Below are 22,257 nucleotides of genomic sequence, written 5' to 3' on the forward strand. Positions count from 1 at the left end.
AAGTGCCCACAAGCCATCTGCTCGTGGGAACTTTGCTGGGAATTGATATGGAGCGTCACATTTTCTGAAATCCATTTTCCTGGGTATTTGCCTAATGTCCAGACTGTAATCCGTCTATTCCCAACAGCCCTTCAAAGATCGGTGACCTTTTTCTTTCTGTCACACCTGTCCCATCCTTCATTCTACCCCGGGCCCTTGCTCCTACGGAGCTCTCCGTAAGTGCTCATCGAGGAGTAAGAACGGGAACCACCAGCGGCTTGATTTACTGGACTGCTGCTGACTGCAGCTATCCGGGGAAGCAAGCATCTGTTTTTATCATATTATTAAGTGTTTTTTCTTTTTTTTGCACTTGGCAGGAGTTAGGTAAGTTTGGACCATAGCTCTTAGGCCCTGAATCCAGGCAAGGAAAGAACTGACCCCAGAGAGCCAGCGCAGTCCTGGTGTGTCTTGAGTATTCTGGAAATGGTAGATCTAAAAGCACAAAATCCTCTCATACTCCTCTTGAGTATAGTTTGGTGGTTAAGAGTGCGGGCTACGGAGCCATCACGATGGGTTCAGATCCCACCTCCTCTACTTCCTAGTGACAAAATAAAATAAAAAATTCAACCAAATTAAATTTAAAGGAGTTTAATTGAGCAATGAATGATTTGGGAATCGGGCAGCCCCCAGAATCACAGCAGATTCCCAGAGACTCCACTATAGCCACGTGGTGGAAGAAGATTTATAGACAAAAAACCGGAAATGACGTACAGAAATCAAAAGTGAGGCACAGAATGGCTGGATTGCTTAGAGGCTGGCATTTGCCTCATTTGAACACAGTTTGAACCCTCAGCAGTGTGTGAATGGTAGAAGTATGACTGCTGGATTGGCCGAAACTCAGCTATTGTTACAGGTGATACTCCTAAGTTAGGCTTTTAATCTTGTCTACATATCAAACTTGGTTGCAGTTTTTCCACAAGGACTCAAATATAGAAGTATGGAGTCCTTCTCAGGCCATATTTAGTTCGCTTTAACACTAGGTAGGAGAACTCAAGCAAGTTTTCTAACCTCTCTAGACTCACTATCCTCACCTGTTAAAGAAGAACCATAATAACACCTACTTTCTAAGGTGTGTATGAAGAATAAACAGGCTGACACCTGTAAAGCATTCAAACAAGGCCTGGTGCTAATTAAGTGCTCAATAAATATTAGCTATAAATTATGATTATTTTCTCCTTTGAGTCTCACAACAGTATTGTAAGGTATTATTATCCCTATTTTGCAGAAGAGACTGAGGGTCAAATAGGTTAAGGAGCGGCTTAAGATCATTTGGACAGAGGCCAGGCTTGCATGGAGTCAGAGGACTCTAATACTGTTTCACTTAGGATTTCAGAGCCCCCTTTAGTCTCCAGATGAAATGATTTTGCCCTTGTTGTGGAAGGTAAAATTCATATCCATTCCTTCTCCAAATGTGCCCTAACTTCCCTAGGCAGACGGCACCGAGTCTTTCCAATATGATTATGTGGCTGTGATTGAATTTAGCCAGAATGGGGGAGAGGCTGATTAGTGACAAGGCTGCAATCTCGAGAGGAGGAAATAGTTCTGAGGTTGTACCTTGTCATTCTGCTGAAGTAGGAATGTTGCTTAAAACTGTCCTGGCTCAGTTCCCTTTCTCTGGAAGGGTAAAAGACACTCATTTGCCCAATACATGGACTTTGGAGTCAAGCTGACATACCAGAAGAGCTGTTAACAGAGTCCAGATCATCACTTTATGGTCAGAGGGTTGGCGTTTTATTATGGCCCCATAAACTCTTCCAACTGTGGCTGAAAATCCTGTCATGAGAGGCATTGTGTGTGTTCTTCTGCCAGGCTGAGGAGACAAGGATGTCTTTTATCAGAACCAATTGTCAGCATAAGAACACCACAAACGAAGTTAGTTTTCTGGAAATGTCTCTCAACAGTTCCCATGTAGAGAAGCTGTGAGGCTTTTCACAGCAAATATTTTAGGGTGTTCCCGAGTATTTGCAAAGTTCCTGTCATAATACTGGCTGTATTGATAATTTCCTAAGGGTAACTGCCATGAGATGGTGGAAAGGGCATCAGGTCTAACCATGGGGAACCATGAGGGCCTTGAGGAGATAATCAACTCTCTGAGCCTCAGTTTTCCTTTCTATAAAGTGGGTGACTTGGACTCTGTTGGGCCCCCTCCACCTTTAAGATTCTACTAGTCTATAATTCCATGAATCAAACTCCAAAAGTGGTTATGCTCCCTCATAAAATGGCAAAGATTTGGGTGCTAGAGCCTCTGACTCCATTAGAAGGACCACACCTTCTAGAACTTTTTGGCTTTGTGTTTGTCATCATCTTCTTGAACTAACTGCTCTGATTCAGTCTCTTTCACCTGAAGACTTGCTTCCACCAGAGTTCCATTTAATTCTGCAGATGTTGACTGAAGACTTTCTGTGTTTCCAACGGCATGCCTGCAAAGATAAATGAGACTAGTTCCCTAACCTTGCGGAATTCCCAGTGAGATAGTGAGGACAAGACTTTATAAAACTTCTTTTCTCCAGAGATCTCTCTGTTTCTTGGACTCGTGTGTGTCCCTAGACCAGTAACATTGACTTCACCAGGGAACTTGTTAGAAAGGGAAACCCACTGAATCAGAAGCTCTGGGGTTGTGGTGCACTGGTCTTGGTTCTTAACAAGTCCTCTAGAGAAATGAGATGTACCCTCGAGTTTGAGAACCACTGAACTATCCACTTCCAGGGACAAACTATGAGACTGTGGTTCTGAGCCCTCAAGGGACCCAAGGAGACATTTTGAAGAAAATTCAGTCACTTGGGCTGCCAGGACTTGGTGTTTTCAACTCAGAATTACTGCTTTCTTGGAACCTCCAACAACATTTTGAACCTTTGTAGTGTTTTTGTAAATGTGCAAGTGTGGTGGAAACTACCCATTTGATTACAAGGGAAGGAATCCAATTTAGCACACAATTCTCCATGGAACTTCCAGGCTTCCCTTTAAATTGATTGTGATGCTTGCCTATGACTAAGACCCATAACAAAAGGACCAATCCAAGGAGGTTCCCCTACTTCCAAAGATCTCCAAAGGAAGAGAATTCTCAGAGTGCGAGTCTTGTGTGAATTTTCCTCCCTTCAAAGGTGCCTTAATTAATATCCTCCTCCATGGCAGGGTCTAAGCCTGGCCCCTCTTCTCCTCAGCTGGTAAAGATTATTGGGTGACATTCTCCCTGCAGTAACTTCAGACATGAAGGGTGGGGCAGGGGCGGCTCTTGCAGAGGGGGCTGGCTGGCTCCTGGGAATGCTCCCTCTTGTCCTCCTTCATGGGATCTGCAGATCCATCATCCACTGCCCCAACCCAGGACTATATGCTAAACCGTAGGAGCCTTCAGGAAAATTAGAAAAGCACCCCCTTACAGTGCCTCTTAGGGTAGGTTCAGCCCCTGGAGCTCATTTCAGTTCTTGCCTCCTTGGGCAGGTGCCTGTGTGCAGCACCAACCACACAGCCACAGCTGTAACCCTGCCCCTAACTGGCCTAGGGCTGGACACGGGTGAGGGCCGACGGAGGGGTGGGCAGGGAGAGGCTACGCATGCAGCCAGCAATGTCGGGGGTTTCCACTTGCTGGCTCTTTCATTACATCATTTCCATAAGTTCTCACAGCTACCCAATGAGGTGGAATAGGTGGCACCTCTGTATATATTTTTTCTTTTTTCTTTCTTTTTTGAGACTGAGTCTCGCTCTGTCGCCCAGTCTGGTGTGCAATGGTGCAATCTCGGCTCACTGCAACCCCCACCTCCTGAGTTCAAACGATTCTCCTGCCTCAGCCTCCCAAGTAGCTGAGACTACAGGCACATGCCACCATATCTGGCTAATTTTTTTTTTTTAATTTTTTTTTATTTTTAGTAGAGATGAGGTTTCACCGCATTAGTCTGCATGGTCTCCATCTCCTGACCTCATGATCCGCCTGCCTTGGCCTCCCAAAGTGCTGGGATTATAGGCATGAGCCACTGTGCCTGGCCTAATTTTTTCTTTTTCTAAATTATGAAAGTTTTCAAACTCCCAGTGCTCCCATGTTCTCATCTATGCAGTAGGTATGATGCTCCTAGCTCCTTTCTCAAAAGCTTGCTCTGAAAATCAAATGACAAAGTGCTCCTGAAAAAACGATGTTCAAACATCCTGCAAATGTTAGGTTTCATATAGATTTTATTGCTAAGCCCTCAAAGGCAGTTTCTGGGGCCTCTGTTTTGACACACTCACCCAGGACTCACCCAGCCCCCAGCGTTATTCATGGGTGTGGCAGAAGGTTGGTTTCCTGCCAGGCTACTGGTGTTTGGGGGTGCTTCCTCCCCTAAAATCATTAGACTTGTGAGGCGGCAAGGATGAGGTGTGTGTGCAGGCACTCAGGGACGAGTCACCGCCTGGCGAGCTGGCCTGGACAGGATGACCTCACAGGCCTTTCCCACTTCTCATTTTTATGACTGGCTTCACTGTTTCATTTTTGGCTTTCTCTCTCTTTCTTGCAGCTGTGGTGACTGGGATTTAGGACAAGTATTTGGGAACCCTTTTCTAATCCCTTTCAAATCCTGATTCAGCTGCAAAATCCGGGAAGGGGAGAAAGAACAGTGAAGGCGGAGGTCGGGGCTCGGAGGAGGGGGACTCACCCTGGTGAGAGGCAGTAGCTCAGAATATCTGAGAAACTCCACGGGAATGCCCAGCCTCCACCCACTGAGGCAGGAGGCCTCTCATCTCATCTGATATCATCCTCTTGCTAGAAACACGAAAGGGATGAGTTTTGTCTATGAACTCAAACCTTTTACAGCCTTCTTGCTTAGATGTTTAAGGTGTAAGTATGGTAGTCATTGTGGTAAGGGAAAGATTTAACATTTGCCTTTTTCCAGTTTAACTGTGTCCTTTGTTGAAATATTTCTTAGGTCCCCTTTTCTCCATTTCCACTACTGTTTCCTAGGATTAGATGTGAGTCCCCCTCTTGACCAGATTAGTCCAGAAATTGTGTAGCCCATCTGTCTTGCAAACCACTGCCAAACTCTGTTGACTTTTCATTATGTAACTTCCCTATGGGAGAGGTAAGTTACCTAATATTATGCCCTTCACTGGTGGCATCACGTACAAATTTCTGAGTCTGAATGTAAAGGTCTTTTTTTTTTGAGATGGAGTTTTGCTCTTATTGCCCAGGCTGGAGTGCAATGGCATGATCTCAGCTCATTGCAACCTCTGCCTCCCGGGTTCAAGTGATTCTTTTGCCTCAGCCTCCTAAGTAGCTGAGATTATAGGCGCCTACCACCATGCCCAGCTAATTTTTTGTATTTTTAGTAGAGATAGGGTTTCCCTATGTTGGCAAGCTGGGTCTTGAACTGCTGACCTCATGCGATCTACCCACCTCGACCTCCCAGAATGCTGGGATTACAGGCGTGAGCCACTGCACCCTGCCTAATGGTCTTTTTTAGCTGGCTTCAGGCTATCTCTCCAACTAATTTCTGCCTGCAACTCCTAGCATTCCCTCCACTACAAGGTCTCCTCACTTATTCTATTCCCACCATGTTGATTCCATCTTGGCTTTGGTTCATGTCATCCGCTCCATGTGTTCATTCTCTAATTCAACACCACTCATCATTAAGGTCAGCTCATGTTTCATCACCTTGACTGCAGCCCGTTCATATCCCTATTCTCTTATCAGCTATTGTCAGGACCACACAGTTTTCATGCCAGTTATTCTTTCATGGTTTTATTAGTTAAGTCTCCCCAGGTAGACTGGAAGCTCCTTGACTTTGGACCCTGTCCTAAGCTTCTGCTATATTCTTTGTAATGCCCAGCCAAGCTTATGTGCCATGCGGTTAAAAAAAAAATAAAATAATTTTGACCCTGATCAGGTGTTTGACTACCTAAAAGCTGCATTGGTGCCACTTATTTATTTGGGACAGAGTCTCACTCTGTTGCCAGGTTGGGGTGCAGTGGAGCAATCTCAGCTCATTGCTGCCTCCGCCTCCCAGGTTCAAGTGATTCTTTTGCCTCAGCCTCCCAAGTAGCTGGACTACAGGTACGCACCACCGCATCCAGCTAATTTTTGTATTGTTTTTTGAGACAGAATCTTGTTCTGTCACCAGCCTGGAGTGCAGTGGCACAATCTCGGCTCACTGCAACCTCTGCCTCCTGGGTTCAATCGATTCTCCTCCTCAGCCTCCTGAGTAGCTGAGACTACAGGTGTGTGCCACCATGCCTGGCTAATTTTTTGCATTTTTAGTAAAGACAGGGTTTCACCATGTTAGCCAGGATGGTCTCGATCTCCTGACCTCATGATCTGCCCACCTCGGCCTCCCAAAGTGCTGGGATTACAGGTGTGAGCCACTGTGCCCAGCCTCTCTTCTAATGTGTTTGATTTCTCCTCTCTCCCCAGAGAGCTCCTGTGAGAACAAGCGGGCAGACCTGGTTTTCATCATTGACAGCTCCCGCAGTGTCAATACCCATGACTATGCAAAGGTCAAGGAGTTCATCATGGACATCTTGCAATTCTTGGACATTGGTCCTGACGTCACCCGAGTGGGCCTGCTCCAATATGGCAGCACTGTCAAGAATGAGTTCTCCCTCAAGACCTTCAAGAGGAAGTCCGAGGTGGAGCGTGCTGTCAAGAGGATGCGGCATCTGTCCACGGGCACCATGACGGGGCTGGCCATCCAGTACGCCCTGAACATCGCGTTCTCAGAAGCAGAGGGGGCCCGGCCCCTGAGGGAGAATGTGCCTCGGGTCATAATGATCGTGACAGACGGGAGACCTCAGGACTCCGTGGCCGAGGTGGCTGCCAAGGCACGGAACACGGGCATCCTAATCTTTGCCATTGGTGTGGGCCAGGTAGACTTCAACACATTGAAGGCCATTGGGAGTGAGCCCCACGAGGACCATGTCTTCCTAGTGGCCAATTTCAGCCAGATCGAGACGCTGACCTCCGTGTTCCAGAAGAAGCTGTGCAGTAAGTCTGCTCCTCTGTCACTCTTCTAGAGGAATCATTAGAATTAATTCATTCATCTTCAAGTGTTCATGCTGTGTTACTATGTATACCAGGTGCTGTGCTGGTAATGAGTTTTCAAAAAAGGCCAAGATAAACACAGTGTGCGCTGGGGGCTTACACTTTGGCCAGTGAGACAGATATTTTTATTTATTTATGTTTTAGAGACAGGGTCTTGCTCTGTCACCCAGGCTGTAGTGCAGTGACGTGATCACAACTCACTCTAACCTCATACTCCTGGGCTTCGGTGATCCTCTTGCCTTAGCCTCACGAGTAACTGGGACTACAGGTGTGCACCACCATGCCTGGCTTATTATTTATTTATTTATTTTTGAGCTGGACTCTCACTCTGTCACCCAGGCTGAAGTACAGTGGCGTGATCACGGCTCACTGCAACCTCTGCCTCTTGAGTTCAAGGGATTCCCCTGCCTCAGCCTCCCAAGTAGCTGCGACAGGCATGTGCCACCATGCCTGGCTAAGTTTTTGTATTTTTAGTAGAGATGGGGTTTCACCATGTTAGCCAGATGATCTCGATCTCCTGACCTCGTGACCTGCCCGTCCCAGCCTCCCAAGTGCTGGGATTACAGGTGTGAGCCACCATACCCGGCTATTTTAAAATTATGTATGGAGACAAGGTTTCGCCATGTTGCCCAGGCTGATCTGAAACTCCTGGCCTCAAGTGGTCCTCCTGCCTCAGCCTCCCAAAGTGCTGGGATTACAGGCATGAGCACCCAGCTGAGACATACATTAAATATCTAATTACAGAAATAAGTAGCCATAGTTGTAACAGTGTAATGGAGGAAGAATTCAGGACATGATGGGGTGTGCAACCCCGGGACCTGACCTAGGCCTGGGAGCTCAGGGAGATTGCTCTGGGGAAGGGACACGTAAGCCCAAACCACAGAATGAGGAAGAGTAGATAGTTTTTCTCCAGCACATTGAGCTGCCCTGGAATTCCCTAAGTTGGAATTCATGAGCTGGGATAGGGATAGGAATGGAAGGGGAGAAAAAGTAACATAACCTCTCCTTGGATGGTGTGGAATGCTGAGGCATTTTTGTACCGTGGTGATGCTAGCAGAGGATGTTTTCTCAGCTGACAAAGAAGTCCAATGTATACAGAGGACCAAGGTGTGCTCCTGGCAGCTCCCACCTGTTAAGATTATAGGGGCCGCTCTTCACCCTGCCAAGTCTTTCTGCAGGAAGATGCCTTTCGGAGCCCCTGAGCTACATTCTTCTATCCTGGAAGCTTTCTTCCCTCTTTTGCTTTCCAGCCATCTTTTCCACACAGCTTCTCCCTCTCTTCCTTCCCATGCACTTTCCAGTTATTTCTACTCCTGGCTCCTGCCCCCACCGCTCTCAGCAGGTCAGCCTCCTTCTCCCGGTTTCCTGCTTCTGCGGCTGCCTTTTTGTTCCTTCCTCCTCCAGGAGGGCAGGGGCCCAGCGGCCCAATCCAGGAAACTCGAATCCTGATTTGGTAAACAGTGTCCCACCCTGACGTGTCCATTCCCAGTGGTCCCTGTCCCCTCCAGCTACCATGAATCTTTGATGGGGAAATAAAGGAAAATATCTATTTGTAAATAGTCTATATATAAATATCTATTTGTAAGATATCTTTTCCTAGATCAGAGTGGAGAATGAGCTTTAGAGCCAGACTCCACATCAACTCCCCAGGAAGGGACACCCAGGAGGGGACTCTCAGAATGTGACATACTCTAGACCTCAAAGATACAGGCCCCGGGGAAGAACAGTGTGCTTTTGATGTGTATTAAACAAAATCCCCTGCTGAGAACTAATCTCAAAAAGCAGAGATCCCATTTGTTCTTGACTCCAGAATCAAAAGATTTACTTAAGAAATTAATGCCATGAAGGAAAAAGAAGCTTTTTCCTTGCAACGTCACTTGGAAAGTGTTCAGAAGTGCCATTTCCCTGGCGCTGCAGAGGCCGTGTTGTTGTGGTGTGGTGTGGCCTAAGTCAGCTGGGATACCTCAATCAGCAGAACACACTGCAAACATTTTTAAGGTTTATGACTTTAAATGACTTCTGCAGAATTTATGTTTCCCTTTTCCTGGAAATATTAAAAGGGAAATTGGTTCTGTAACAGTTTAACAGTTTATTCATTTGTGTTGGAAAATTTTAATGGAGGGGTTCTTTTTATAGCATTCTGGATTCATCAGAAAATGGAAAGATAATATGGTAAGACTGAAGAGCTGCACAACAGGACTGCCCCCTCTCCTGTGGGGGATCCATGGAAAAATCGTCTCTGTGTGCTTTATGGCAAGGCAGCAAAATGCAAAGAAGGTTTGGATTTCCCCCCACTTCATCTTTGTTATTATCTGGAAGTTCTAAGAAAGCATCAGTGTTATCCCGTTTGTTCCTGTGGCCTGAGAAATGAATCCCCTGTGAGAACCCCCACACATTCTGCAGGAGACAGGGCTGCTCTCTCTCACTGCACTGCACCGCCAGGCTTTGCTCAGCAGACTAAGCAGCTATCTTGAAAGATTGAAGAGGCCCCAGGGCCTCTTTATCAACTGCACATTAGTGTCACAGTAACTAACATTTCTGAAGCACTTTCCCTTATGTTATCACAGAAGGCCTAGGAGACGGGCAGCATGCCCCCATCACTCTCTTTTTACAGGTTAGGAAACTTGCTAAGTGAATCACCCAGAAACAAACAGCCCACAGATAGTCACATGCTAATTCCAAATCTCTTGCTCATTTCACTCCTCTCTCTGCATGTCAAGAATTATAAATTCCTCTTTTAAGGTAAACCATTTTCTGATGGCTACCTCCACAGTCCAGCCTAGCCAGATAAACCTGCCTTGTAGTTGGCATTCACTTGGAATAGGTGAAACTCTGAAGGGAGCCTTCGTAGGGGGAAGAGGAGCTGACTCCAGCTGTGCAATCTTGAGCAAATTCTTTGTGCTCTCTGAGCCTCAGTTGCCTCATCTATTAAGTGGGGATTTTATATGCTGAAAGTAGATGAGTGAGCAGGTGTTGTAAATGGTAGAGTCAGTGTGCACTGTCATGTATTATTACAAACAAATGCCCTGAGGACCCACAGGCGAGGCAGATGGCCTCAGTTTTGATCTGCACTCAAATGATCAGACAACCATGGTGAACATGTTCCAAGTTGCGGATGAGGTCTCTGAGGTTTGGGAAGCCCCATTTGCCCCTTAAACGTTCATTGAACTTGTAAAGTATCTGAGACGAGGTCTCAATCAATTAAAAGTTTATTTTGCCAAGGTTAAGGACATGCCAAGAAAAAAGGAGCACAAAATCACAGAAACAATCTGTGGACTGTGCCTTTTTGCAAAGATGATTTTGAGGGCTTCAGTATTTAAAAGGGAGAGAGGGAGGGCATGGTCACATTCCTGAATCCACCTGTTGCAAGAGAAAAGGGGCAGGTAGGGGAACAGTCAATTCTATATTCCTCTAGTGCTCAGTAAATCAACACTTGCATAAGATAAGGTGAACATAGAGTAGCTACCTGTGGAGAGATTTGACCTTTTATCTGTAGCTATCTGCTTAGGAACAAAAGCGAAGGCAGTTTCTTGCATTACTCAGCTTTTAGCTTATTTTTTTTTCTTTTGGCATAGTGAATTGGGATCCTGAGATTTTATTTTCCTTTCAAAAACTATACTCCAAAAATAGCTAATGTTGTCCTGTGCTAGGCATTTTTACACCTTTTTTTTTTTTTGTAATTTTAATTTTTTTCCTTTTTGTGGAGAATGGGGTTTCGCTGTATTGCCCAGGTAGGCCTCAAACTCCTGGGCTCAAGCTATCTTCCCACCTCTGCCTCCCTAAGAGCTGGGATTACAGGTGTGAGCCACCATGCCTGGCGCTGGGTACTTTTAAATATGTATTCCATTTAATACTTAAAATAGCCCTTTGAGGCTATTTTATATCCTCTTTTTCTTTATAAGAGAGAGGGTCTCACTCTGTTGTCCAGGCTGGCCTCGAACTCCTGGGCTCAAGCAACCCTCCCACATCAGCCTCCCAAGTAGCTGGAACTACCTGACATTATACCCGGCTCTATTATCCCTATTTTACAGAACTGGAAATTGTCAGGATCTGCCTGAGGGCCCCAGGAGAGCTCTAAAGAGAAGGGGATATTAATAATCACTAACATTTCTTGATATTAATGTGTGCGTGTGTTGTTGGAGGCAATTAGCACCTGTTAACTCACTATTCAGGCAACAAACCTGTCGGGTAGATGCTCTTATAATTCCCATTTCGTGGAAGAGGAAATTGAGAACCAGAGGTTAAATAACTTGTCCAAGGTCATATACCTGTAAGCGCTGGAGCTTGCTTTTTTGTTTTTGTTTTGTTTGAGACAGGGTGTTGCTCTGTCACTCAAGCTAGAGTGCAGTGGCATGATCATATCTTAGCACTGTCTCACAGTTTCAACCCAGCTTAGACCACAGGTGTGCACCACGACACCTGAATAATTTTTATTTGAATCTATTTTTTTTTTTTTTTAAAGAAACAGTGTCTCACTATGTTAACCAGGCTGGTCTTGAACTCTTGGGTTCAAATGACCCTCCTGCCTCTGCCTCCCAAAGTGCCGGGACGACAGATATGAGCCACTGTGCCTGGCCTGTAAGTGGTAGAGTTGAGACGTGAGCCCAGGCCTTCTGCAGGCAGAACTTAAAATCAGCACTGCATCTGCAGATTGGGACAGGCAGCGTCTGGGTGTGATCAACGCAAGATCTTTATCATACAGTGAGGAATAGATTAATTAGGCTCTGGAGCCAGACCTCGCTGGGTAAGAGTCCTGGCTTTGTCTCTTTGGCTATCTGGCTATAAACCTAAGCACAGTGGAGGCTTTATATCTGTAGGCACAGACTTCCCATACCAGCCACAGCACGGAGAATCCTGAGGTTGCATTCTCAGGCCACCCCAGAGACCACAGGTACCCTGTGAATTGAGGTCCTGTTTATGAGGTGACCAACACCCACACATCCTGGAGTCTGCCATTTTTGCCACCCAGTAAGAGAAAACACTGAATCTAGGGGCAGACAACGCTGGCCTGAGTGTTCTGGTTATTCTTGCCACCTGGGCAAGACTGCTTTTAATTAACCTCCAGGTGCCGACTTTATCAGCCTCATCTGGCATTTTGAAGCATGGAGCCAGGCTGTCCCTACCCTAACAGACCCACCTCACCCAGGTCAGGCACAATTGAAGGCCCTAATAGTATTCCCAGGACACACCCTTCATGAACTGGCCTGGGCAAAGTCTATACTCATTGTATCCCTTTGAGGCCCTGTTGTGAAGTGGGGAGGCTGGACTGACTTCACAAACGTGGAGTCTATGGTACTCAGTAATACAAGACCTCCAGTCCACCTCCCCACACTGACCACTGCTTTAGTCATTCATATAATCATTAAAAAAAAAAAAAAAAGGCTGGGCACAGTGGCTCACGCCTGTAATTCCAGCACTTTGGGAGGCTGAGGCGGGCTGATCACGAGGTCAGAAGTTCAAGACCAGCCTGGCCAACATGGTGAAACCCCGTCTCTACTAAAAATACAAAAAAATTAGCCAGGCGTGGTGGCAGGCGCCGGTAATCCCAGCTACTCAGGAGGCTGAGGCAGGAGAATTGCTTGAACCCAGGAGGCAGAGGTTGCTGTGAGCCGAGACCGTGCCATTGCACTCAAGCCTGGGCAACAAGAGCAAGACTCCATGTCAAAAAAAAAAAAAAAAAAGTTCTTATTTCTTAGTCAACAAATTCAATCACACCAATGACTTCGCCTGCTGATTAGTTATTTGTCCCCGCTGAACACAAGGCCTTGGCTGAGTGTAAACCCAGAGGGGTTTACCCTGAGACAGGAGGCTCTCAGCAGGCCAGTGGAGGTGGCAAGACTGTGCTCTCCCCTCGTCTCTTACCACAAAGGCCCATCCCACAGGAAGGCAAAGCATGAGGCCTGGATGCTGCGACAGTCACTCAGCACTCACCACAGCACTCCACAGATGGGAAATGTTTGGGATTCTTTTGGTTGAAAGTGTCAGAAATTCAATTTGTCTTTAAAGCAGAGGGGAGTGCATTATATTATCCGCGGAAACAAGGCCGGTTCTCATGAGGGTCCTGCTTTCACTCCGTCTCTCCCTCTACCCCTCTCTGTCTCTGGTCCACAGGCAGGAAGCATGGGCCCACCAGCACCGCCAGCTCACTTGTCCTCAGCTTGAGCCCCCTTTACACTGTTCTGGTTCCTAAATACCAATAAAGGACTCTGAGTATCAAACCTTGTGCCAACCAACAGTGGCCAGGAGTGGGACTACCCCAGACTACCACAGCAGCTCCCAGATACAAGGTGTCTGGGGTGAGAAGGAAGGGCAGTTTCTAGGAAAAAACTAAATAATAGGTGTCTGTACTGAGGCCCCCACAGCCTGTCCATGCCTTTATTCTGCAGGTAAAGAAACAGCCTAGGAGAGCTGCCTGATTTCCCAGACCTTCCTTTACTTATTCAAGATAGAGGGAACTAGAACATGGTCTTCTAACTCCCAATGCAGTGCTCTTTCTATTACACCAAGTTATAATCTTCTAGTTTCAATTTCTCTTATGGCATATGGCCAAAATAAGCCTTAGTAACAGGCTGTCACTCTAAAACCCAATGCAATAGTTCTTTTCATCCTCCCCTGTTCCCCACTACCCCCGACTTTTTTTGAGATGTTGTCTTGCTCTGTCGCCCAGGCTGGAGTGCAGTGACATGATCTCGACTCACTGCAGCCTTCACCTTCTGGGTTCAGGCAATTCTTCTGCCTCAGCCTCCCAAGTAGCTGGGACTACAGGTGCCCACCACCAAGCCAGGCTTTTTTTTTTTTTTTTTGAAATGGAGTCTCCCTCTGTGGCCAGGCTGGAGTGCAGTGGCATAACCTCGGCTCACTGCAACCTCCGCCTCCCGGGTTCAAGCGATTATCCTGCCTCAGCCTCCCAAGTAGCTGGTACTACAGGGACGGACATGCCACCATGCCCAGCTAATTTTTGTTTTTTTTTTTAAGAAAAAATGTCTATTATTTATGACACTGAACAATTCTGACCACCAGCGACCAATGGGGGACAGGAGAGAAGAATATCTTGCTTCTCAATAAACTTTCCTTCCTTGTTTTAACATTTTTGAGGATTCTTTCCCAACCTATTACATCTATATTATAATGGTTACAGATTTTCCAGCTCTACCATTCCTTCCAGTGCATTATTTTTATTATCTTCATTAAAGTGGGGGGTAGGGGGGGAAGATCCTCTACTTGTAGTAACAAAACAATGTTGGAAACTGTCATTAAATCAGGACAAGTGAAAAACAGATCTGTTCCCAGACTCACAGGACTATAAATTTAGGAAGTACACACACACAAAATAAAAATTAATTACACTCAATAGGATACATCAAATATGTATCCTATTCCTTTAAAAAATGAATGATCCAACCCATACCACCAGCTAATAAAGAAAAAAACAAGTCATTCAAAAGAAAAATCACACGTTTTGGTTTACTTCTACTTTGACTTAAGAACACTAATGATAATTTGCATGCAGTGAATACGGTTCCCTAAATATAACAGATGAATTATTGTCTATACATATTTTTTTTAATGGAGAATCCGTTAATAAACACATTTTAAGTTCAATATATTATGTATTTCTGAGTGGAGAAGCAACCTTAAACATTTTAAACACCAGAAATATACAAAATTTTAAGTGTAATAATACAAAGTACCTTGTGTTTTGATTCTGTAGTCACACCATAAAAATCTCAGGTTATTAAGAGAACTCTGAAAAATATTGTTTTGAATATTAAAAACCATATTTTAGGGGAGGGAGAGAATTAACAGCCTTTCTTTGCTTTAAAATACTTTATGTTTTATGAAATTGCAATTGGAATGAAGCAGCTCCTAAAGCTGTAAGTGTTTAGAGGAGGAAAAATTAAGCACAAGAGCAAACTACTGTTTTACTCAACTCCTTCACAAAGCTCAGCTGAAGCAGTCCTCACTTAAAAGCGCTGCTGAGAGCAGGTGCTATGGCTCATGCCCATAATCCCAGCACTTTGGGAGGCCGAGGTGGGTGGATCACTCGAGACCAGGAGTTTGAAACCAGTCTGGCCAACAAGGTGAAACCCCATCTCTACTAAAAAATAAAAAGTTAGCTGGGTGTGGTGGCAGGTGCCTGTGATCCCAGCTACCCGGGAGGCTGAGGCAGGAGAATCACTTGAGCCCAGGAGGGGAGATTGCACCACTGTACCCAGCCTGTGCAACAGAGTGAGATACTGTCTCAAAAGACCAAAACAGAGCAGAACAAAACAAAACAGCTGCTGAAGTCTTTTCTATTTTAGAAAGGTAGTATGAATAATTGTTCTACAAATTAACTACAATTTATGGTAATTTGTGAAATGTTTTTCCAATTTTAAATGCAAGAGTCTATCATATCTCTACTCACAAAACAACAGGCACTGCTAGGGGTCTTAGGCTAAGATCTGCCACCCCAGCAGTCTGCATGGCCCGTAAGCAGGTGTGGAGAGGTCACCTGTGAGCAGCACCAGGGAATCAACTCTCCAGCCTTTCTGCCATTAATTACCATAGATATGGACTTTTTCCTTATATTCTATTCCCATTGGAGGCTTTTGATTAAGACCTTGTTCCTGTGAACTCATTTGGGGCACAACATATTGTCTTCAAGGTGCGGGGCTGGAAAACTGGAGGCAGGAAGCAGGAAGAGCACACTCACTGTTCTCACTCTTCTGGAACCCAGGCTTGACCAGCATGAAACTGCAGGTGAACCCAACCATCTGTGTCTGCGGGGAGATTTTCCCATGGACCACACACCACCTGACACCCCTGGCTTCTTGTGGAGATTTCACTGCCTCTGGCGTCCTTGCCCTGGCTGAGATTCCCACCCAGGAGGCCAGCACAGCCTCTGGGGCAGAAGTTGTCACCACAACTGTATTAACTCCCTCAAGGAGAGCACTGGGCTCTTCCAGAGCAGGCAGCCCTTCTGCAGGGGGAAGAGCCACTTGAGGAGGCTGTGTCCCAGAACTTTGCAGGCACATTTTTCCTTTCTTCACCTTTATTTTGCAATGATTTCTGGAGTTGGCCTCTTTTGCTGTGCTAGGCAAATCCTTTTGGTTTGGGTAAGCAAAGGCACACAGGCACTTATATGCATCCAGTTTCTGGCCTCTGGTGCTCAGCTTTAATTGTTGACACCAGGCCTGCATGATGTCCTGGTGGAGCAGATTAACAGGTGGCAGTTTAGAGGGTAATGGAGGAATTGGTATCTTCTTCTGAGGTCTGGGGTTGTCATACTCTGCCTTCCTCTTAGGGCAGAGCACTCTATCACCTTTAACAGATACGTCTCCTTTGGTTTCACCCTTCACTGATGTTCGGGGCAAAGGGCAAAGCAATTGTGTTTGGTTGATTAGAAGCCTGCTGATCTTCTTCCCTCGCCTTCTCTGAGGAAGTCCACTCCTTGCCTTTTCCTTCTCCATATTCAGGTAGGAGGTGGAGCTTGGCCAGATGCTTCCAAAATGGCCCCTGGCCCAAGATTCAATTTTTGTGTTTTTAATAGAGATGGGGTTTCACTGTGTTGGGCAGGATGGTCTTGATCTCTTGATCTCATGGTCTGCCCGCCTCGGCTTCCCAAAGTGCTGGGATTACAGGGGTGAGCCACTGTGCCTGGCCATCTGGCTTATATCTATATTTTTAGTAGAGATGGGATTTACCATGTTGGCCAGGCTGGTCTCGAACTCCTGGACTCAAGTGATGTGCCCACCTCAGCCTCCCAAAGTGCTGGTATTACAGGCATGAGCCACCATGCCTGGCCTAATTTCCCCATTTGATAGGTGAAGAAAGTGGAGTTCACAGAAACCAAGTCATTAGCACAAGGTCATAGGGAGTGGCGAAGCTGAGCCTTCAGGTGGTCCATTTCCAGCAGTCATCCTCTCCCCACAATGCTGCCTGCTGCCCAGCAGGTATTTTCTCTGCCTCACATCTCCTGTCTTCTTATCTTGTCTGTTAGGGTCTCAGCAAGAAGACAGGCAGCAGGTACATCACTTGGGCCTCCCACTCATGGCTGTGGGTGACTGCCGTGTAGTTGGTTGCCTAGACACTGCACTTCCTTAATTACGGAGAGAGACAGTGACATGCTATGAGAGCCTCAGAAATGTCCTCTGCCCAGTTCCAAAATCACTTCCACATTTTCAGCTGTCTTTTCAGCAATGCCCAACTCTACAGATAACAATTTACTCTATTAGTCTATTTTCATGCTGTTGGTCAAGACACACCTGAGACTGGATAATTTACAAAGAAAAAGAGATTTAATGGACTCACAGTTCCACATGGCTGGGGAGGCCTCACAATCATGGTGGAAGTAAAATGCATGTCTTAGATAGTGGCACGCAAGAGAGAATCAGAGCCAAGCAAAAGGGGAAACTCCTTATACAAACATCAGATTGCATGAGACTTATTCACTACTGTTGGAACAATATTGGGGAAACTGCCCCCAGTGATTCAGTTATCTCCCATCAGGTCCCTCCCACAACATGTGGGAATTATGGGAGCTACAATTCAAGATGAGATTGGGGTGAGGTTGAAGCCAAACCATATCATCCACCAACCATTGAATGGATAAACAAATTGTGCTATATTCACATAAAGAATATTATTCAGCAATTAAAGGAATTAATTATTGATGTATGATACAAAATGAATGAACCCTGAAAACATTACACTCAGTGAAGGAAGTCAATTATGAAAAACCATACATTGTATGATTCCATTTATATGAAATGTTCAGAACAGAACAAATTTGTTAAGAACAAATTCTTAGACAGTAAATAGATAATCGTGTCTAGGGTGGAGAGGATATCAGGACTGTCTGTAATGGGCACCTGATTTTTGTAGGAGGGTTGAATATATGTTTTAAACTTAGATTGTGGTTGCATAATTCTGTTAATATACTAAAATCATTTAATGGTATACTTTAAATAGGTGAATTTTATAATATGTGAATTATATCTAAAGAAGTATATTCAAATATCCCTGCTTTATACACTCCTCAATATTTAAGTTTTCATTCCTCTTAATCCCAAGAAAATGCTATTTTAAAAATAAATTTTTAAAAATGATTTTACTATGGGCAAAATTTAAAGGTAGTATTCTTACATAATCATCTTGCAAAGTGTAACTACTTGGATTATATATTTTTCTCCAAACATCTTTATGTCTGATTTTTTTTTTTTTTTTTTTTTTTTTTTTTTTTGCTGGTTCAGTAGGAGGAATTTGGCAATGTAAATATATCATGGGTGAGAGTTATGGAAATGACTATTTTGAAATATAGTAAAAAATGTATATTTTGCAGGATGCTATTCAGACCCAAATTCATTTTCATGCATAAATATCTATCTGATAGCTTCCATGAATAGCTTTTTAAAGAATTTTCCCAAACCAGGATATTTGAATCAAATAATCTATCTACATTTGTTTAAAACATGATTTTTGTTTTAGGTATTTATTTAAAACATTTAAAAACATGATTTTTGATAATATATAATGAAAGCTATTGATATATCATAAATTAATATAATTATGTCAGCTTTGTAGTTCTATTAAAGCATGTGGATAAAAATTTTTTTTTCTGTTTTCTTAACTATTAATCACTTGAACAAGTGAGTATGGTGAAAAAAATAAAGACTGAAAAAAGAGGTCTGGGAGGTTTTATGATGGAAACGTCAAGTTAAAAGCTTAATTTCTAATTCATGGAAATGACTGCAAGTTATGATGCAAACAAAAATTAATTTTTGCATCTTGGGGAAATGCTTACAATTGCATGGCTAAACATAACAGTAAATTGACAATTGAAAGAATGTGGGCCATGAAAGGAATTAGTAAAAGTATTGAAGGCTGATAGAGAAATATAACTGGAAGGTTAAATTGTACATATAAAGATTTAAGGATAGATTTCACTCAATTTTGAAAAATGTTATTATCAATGAAATTAACATTTAAATTAACATTTAAAAATGTGTGTGTCAGATGTCTTAGCAGAACATCCACAATTCTCTTCAACTTTATCTCTCTTTTCCTGTATTAATAGCAACAACCATGATAAGAGCTTCAACCATGACAACTTGCAATAGTATGATACTTTTCATATGCCAAAAACAGTGTAAAACTCTGTAAAATGACATATTTTATTCAATCCTTACCCCAAAATCTGAGGTGAATACCATTGTTATCCTCATTTTTTTTTTTTTTTTTTTTTTTTTTTTGAGACGGAGTTTCTTTCTTGTTACCCAGGCTGGAGTGCAATGGCGCGATTTCCGCTCACCGCAACCTCCGCCTCCTGGGTTCAGGCAATTCTCTTGCCTCAGCCTCCTGAGTAGCTGGGATTACAGCACGCGCCACCATGCCCAGCTAATTTTTTGTATTTTTAGTAGAGAGGGGGTTTCACCATGTTGACCAGGATGGTCTCGATCTCTTGACCTCGTGATCCACCCGCCTCGGCCTCCCAAAGTGCTGGGAAGGCGTGAGCCACCGCGCCCGGCCCCTATCCTCATTTTTAAAATGAATAAAATAGAAGTGTTGGAAGATTAAGTGACCTGACCAAAATTACCAAGGCAGTAAATGTTGGAGCTGTATTCAAATCCAGCTTTTCTGACACCAAAGTCTGCAGCTTCTAAGGCTTTCCAAGTACATGGACCTATTTACAGTTCTTTGAATAAGTTTCGTTATTTCATACCTTGCACAAACTTTCATTCTGTCTGTAATGTTCTTTCTTACTTTTCCCTTGGTAGACTAAGACTTTCATCCTGCAAGAACAAATCCGTTGTGTGTTTTCCTCTGTTAAGCTTTCCCTGTCTCAACCAAGCAGAATTGATGACACTTTCCTTTGTACTCCCATTGGTTCTGGTTCAAACTACTCATCTTCCCTTAACCCATGATAGTGCAATTATTTATAGTCACATCCATCTGGAACATAATGAGCATACAACATATGCTATTAAACGAATGAAGAGATGAACGAATGAGTGCCCTGCAACCATAAAACATCATGCTATTGTGACTGGAAATAGGAAATTACTACAATACTCAATGAAAGTTGCTAATTTTAACCATCAGGTTTTAGGGCACATTATGATGACTTGACAGAAGTGATTACAGAAAAGGGTTATGGAAAGAATTTATTCATATTAGTGGGGCTGACTTATTTGCATTTTTTTCTTTTACTGTATTTTGATACACATATTCTCTCTGTCACCTTGTCAGACTTCTTCCCTCCTTTCAACTTAGCTTACTTATTGATTAGGAACATAGAGTAAAGACAAGAACATTTTCAAATGGAGGAGACAAAAGAATATACAACCTTTCATGTATTTGTACATAGTAAAAAAATTCTTAGTTTGAGACTAACCTTTGCCCATTTAGGATTAATACATGTGTGAGCTTGACTAGAAGAAGGCATGAGTTGGCCAAAATGGAGCCTTCTTGAAAATTATCACCCAGTTGGAAGAAAGGGTGAGACTTCGACATGTGACAGTTGCTCCAACTGCAATGTTGAGTATTCACAAGAGAGAGACAGCCATAATAACAACACTGGTACTTCTACTGGTCCTAATAAACCACTCTGTGGTCTTATATGTGAATCCTAGGGGGAGTGAAAATGGTAAATACAACCTGAAAAGGCTCTTTCACTAAAATATTCTAATCAGTACTTAAATTATATTGCAGACATTTCTTAAGAGCCAAACAATGCAGTAACATAAAGGCAAGGAAGAGACTAAGCATTCTTCCTCTTTGGTAGGAAGTACACAGTACTTTTGATTTTTTTATTTTAAGGCTCTTAGTGCGATGACACTATGTTGAAACAACCAACATGTTATTATAAGAATACACCAAACCTTCAGCAGAGGAGTTAATAGCAGTCTTAGTGGATTTTATTGGACTTAGTGGATTTCAAGGATGTGGTGGGCGTCAAGGTTTCCTTATTTGTGGGAGTTAAAGCCAGTAGACTGCATGAAATTCTAGGTTTTATGTGGAACATGACCAAGGTCCTGGATCATTGACAGTGGTGGGCATCATAGAATTCAAACAGGAAAGGGGAAAATGATGTGTTTTTGCCATCCCCATTTGAGAGTGTCTCTCAAGAAAAGCCTACAGAAAATAAGGTGCTACATGGGAGCGGGATGAATCTGATTATGTGGGCAAATGTAATTGTGTGAGGGAAGGTGGGGAGATGAAAGCCACCGTGTGAATAATTTAGTGGTTCTTACCAGAGGTAGATAACTATTGATGATACCATTAATTGTGATAACATTAAAGTAGACTGAAGAAACACTATTGATACATTGCCTTTCTCCTTACTCTGCGTGTATTATTTATTATTTAACTTCAGAAAGAGGTTGTATACCTGGGTATTTTAATGTAATCTGTAAAATGAAGGAGCACCACAGATTTACAGATATAATAATAATTATAACACTTTGCCATGACTTACATCTATTTTACCATTTAGTACTTATATCACTGGCTTTCTTTTAAAAATGAATTTTTATTGAAATCCTCCCCCCACCCATATTATCTCCCTCTGTGCATTCCTTTTCTGCAATGGAATGAAGTGAAATGCTCAGATTAAGGTGTAAAAAGTTATTGTAATAGCTTTAGGAGATAGCCAACCACTTCACCATTTCATTCCCGTGTTCAACTTCTTCTCTGGTGGTACATTAAGCTCCAAAGTAAACATTATTATCTTTTCAGACTTCAGGATCCTAACTTTACTAAATTTATTATTTACTTGAGGGTAATGATACAAGTCAAGTAATAAATATAGATAAGAGAGAAACATCTCAAATTATTTTTGTCCTATCATTTTAGACAATCAGATATACAATAAATAGTAAAACTTGGGTAAAAATAAATAAATAAATGGCACAACATGTTCTTAAGAGGTTATATTGAAGATCAAGGGCTTTCAGTTACTTAAGGCCTAATGATTCATTCAGTGGTTTGCTCTGACTTGAAAGCATCTAAAATTTGTTAAGTACTACATTCACATCTTGGATTATCTGTTCCCTTTGGAAGAGGCTAATCTATTTTCATTAGCCTTTTTTTTCCTTTTCTTTTTTTGATAGGGACTCTAATAAAGGAATTAGGATAATGTTAGATGGGTAAGAATTTCTGCAACTTTAATTTGTAAAATTTGCCAAAGATAAAGGAAAAATGTAATGGGAAAAATAATGATAAATGGTGTAATATTT

General features: G+C 43.3%; 1 protein-coding gene and 1 pseudogene across 5 annotated transcripts in view; one reads left to right on the plus strand and one right to left on the minus strand.

The window, feature by feature from the left end:
- MATN2 (matrilin 2) overlaps positions 1-22,257 on the plus strand; it is a 177,833-nt gene that overhangs the window by 57,722 nt on the left and 97,854 nt on the right. For all 5 annotated transcript variants that reach the window (XM_017504986.2, XM_017504984.2, XM_017504988.2 and 2 more), the window contains exon 3: positions 6,413-6,982. In XM_017504986.2, coding sequence (XP_017360475.1) covers positions 6,413-6,982 — 570 coding nt within the window. The remainder of the gene's footprint in view (positions 1-6,412; positions 6,983-22,257) is intronic.
- On the minus strand, positions 15,682-20,424 carry LOC119467783 (annotated as a pseudogene).

This window comes from Cebus imitator, unplaced genomic scaffold (assembly GCF_001604975.1).
Source record: "Cebus imitator isolate Cc_AM_T3 unplaced genomic scaffold, Cebus_imitator-1.0 Scaffold331, whole genome shotgun sequence".
Taxonomy (NCBI): domain Eukaryota; kingdom Metazoa; phylum Chordata; class Mammalia; order Primates; family Cebidae; genus Cebus; species Cebus imitator.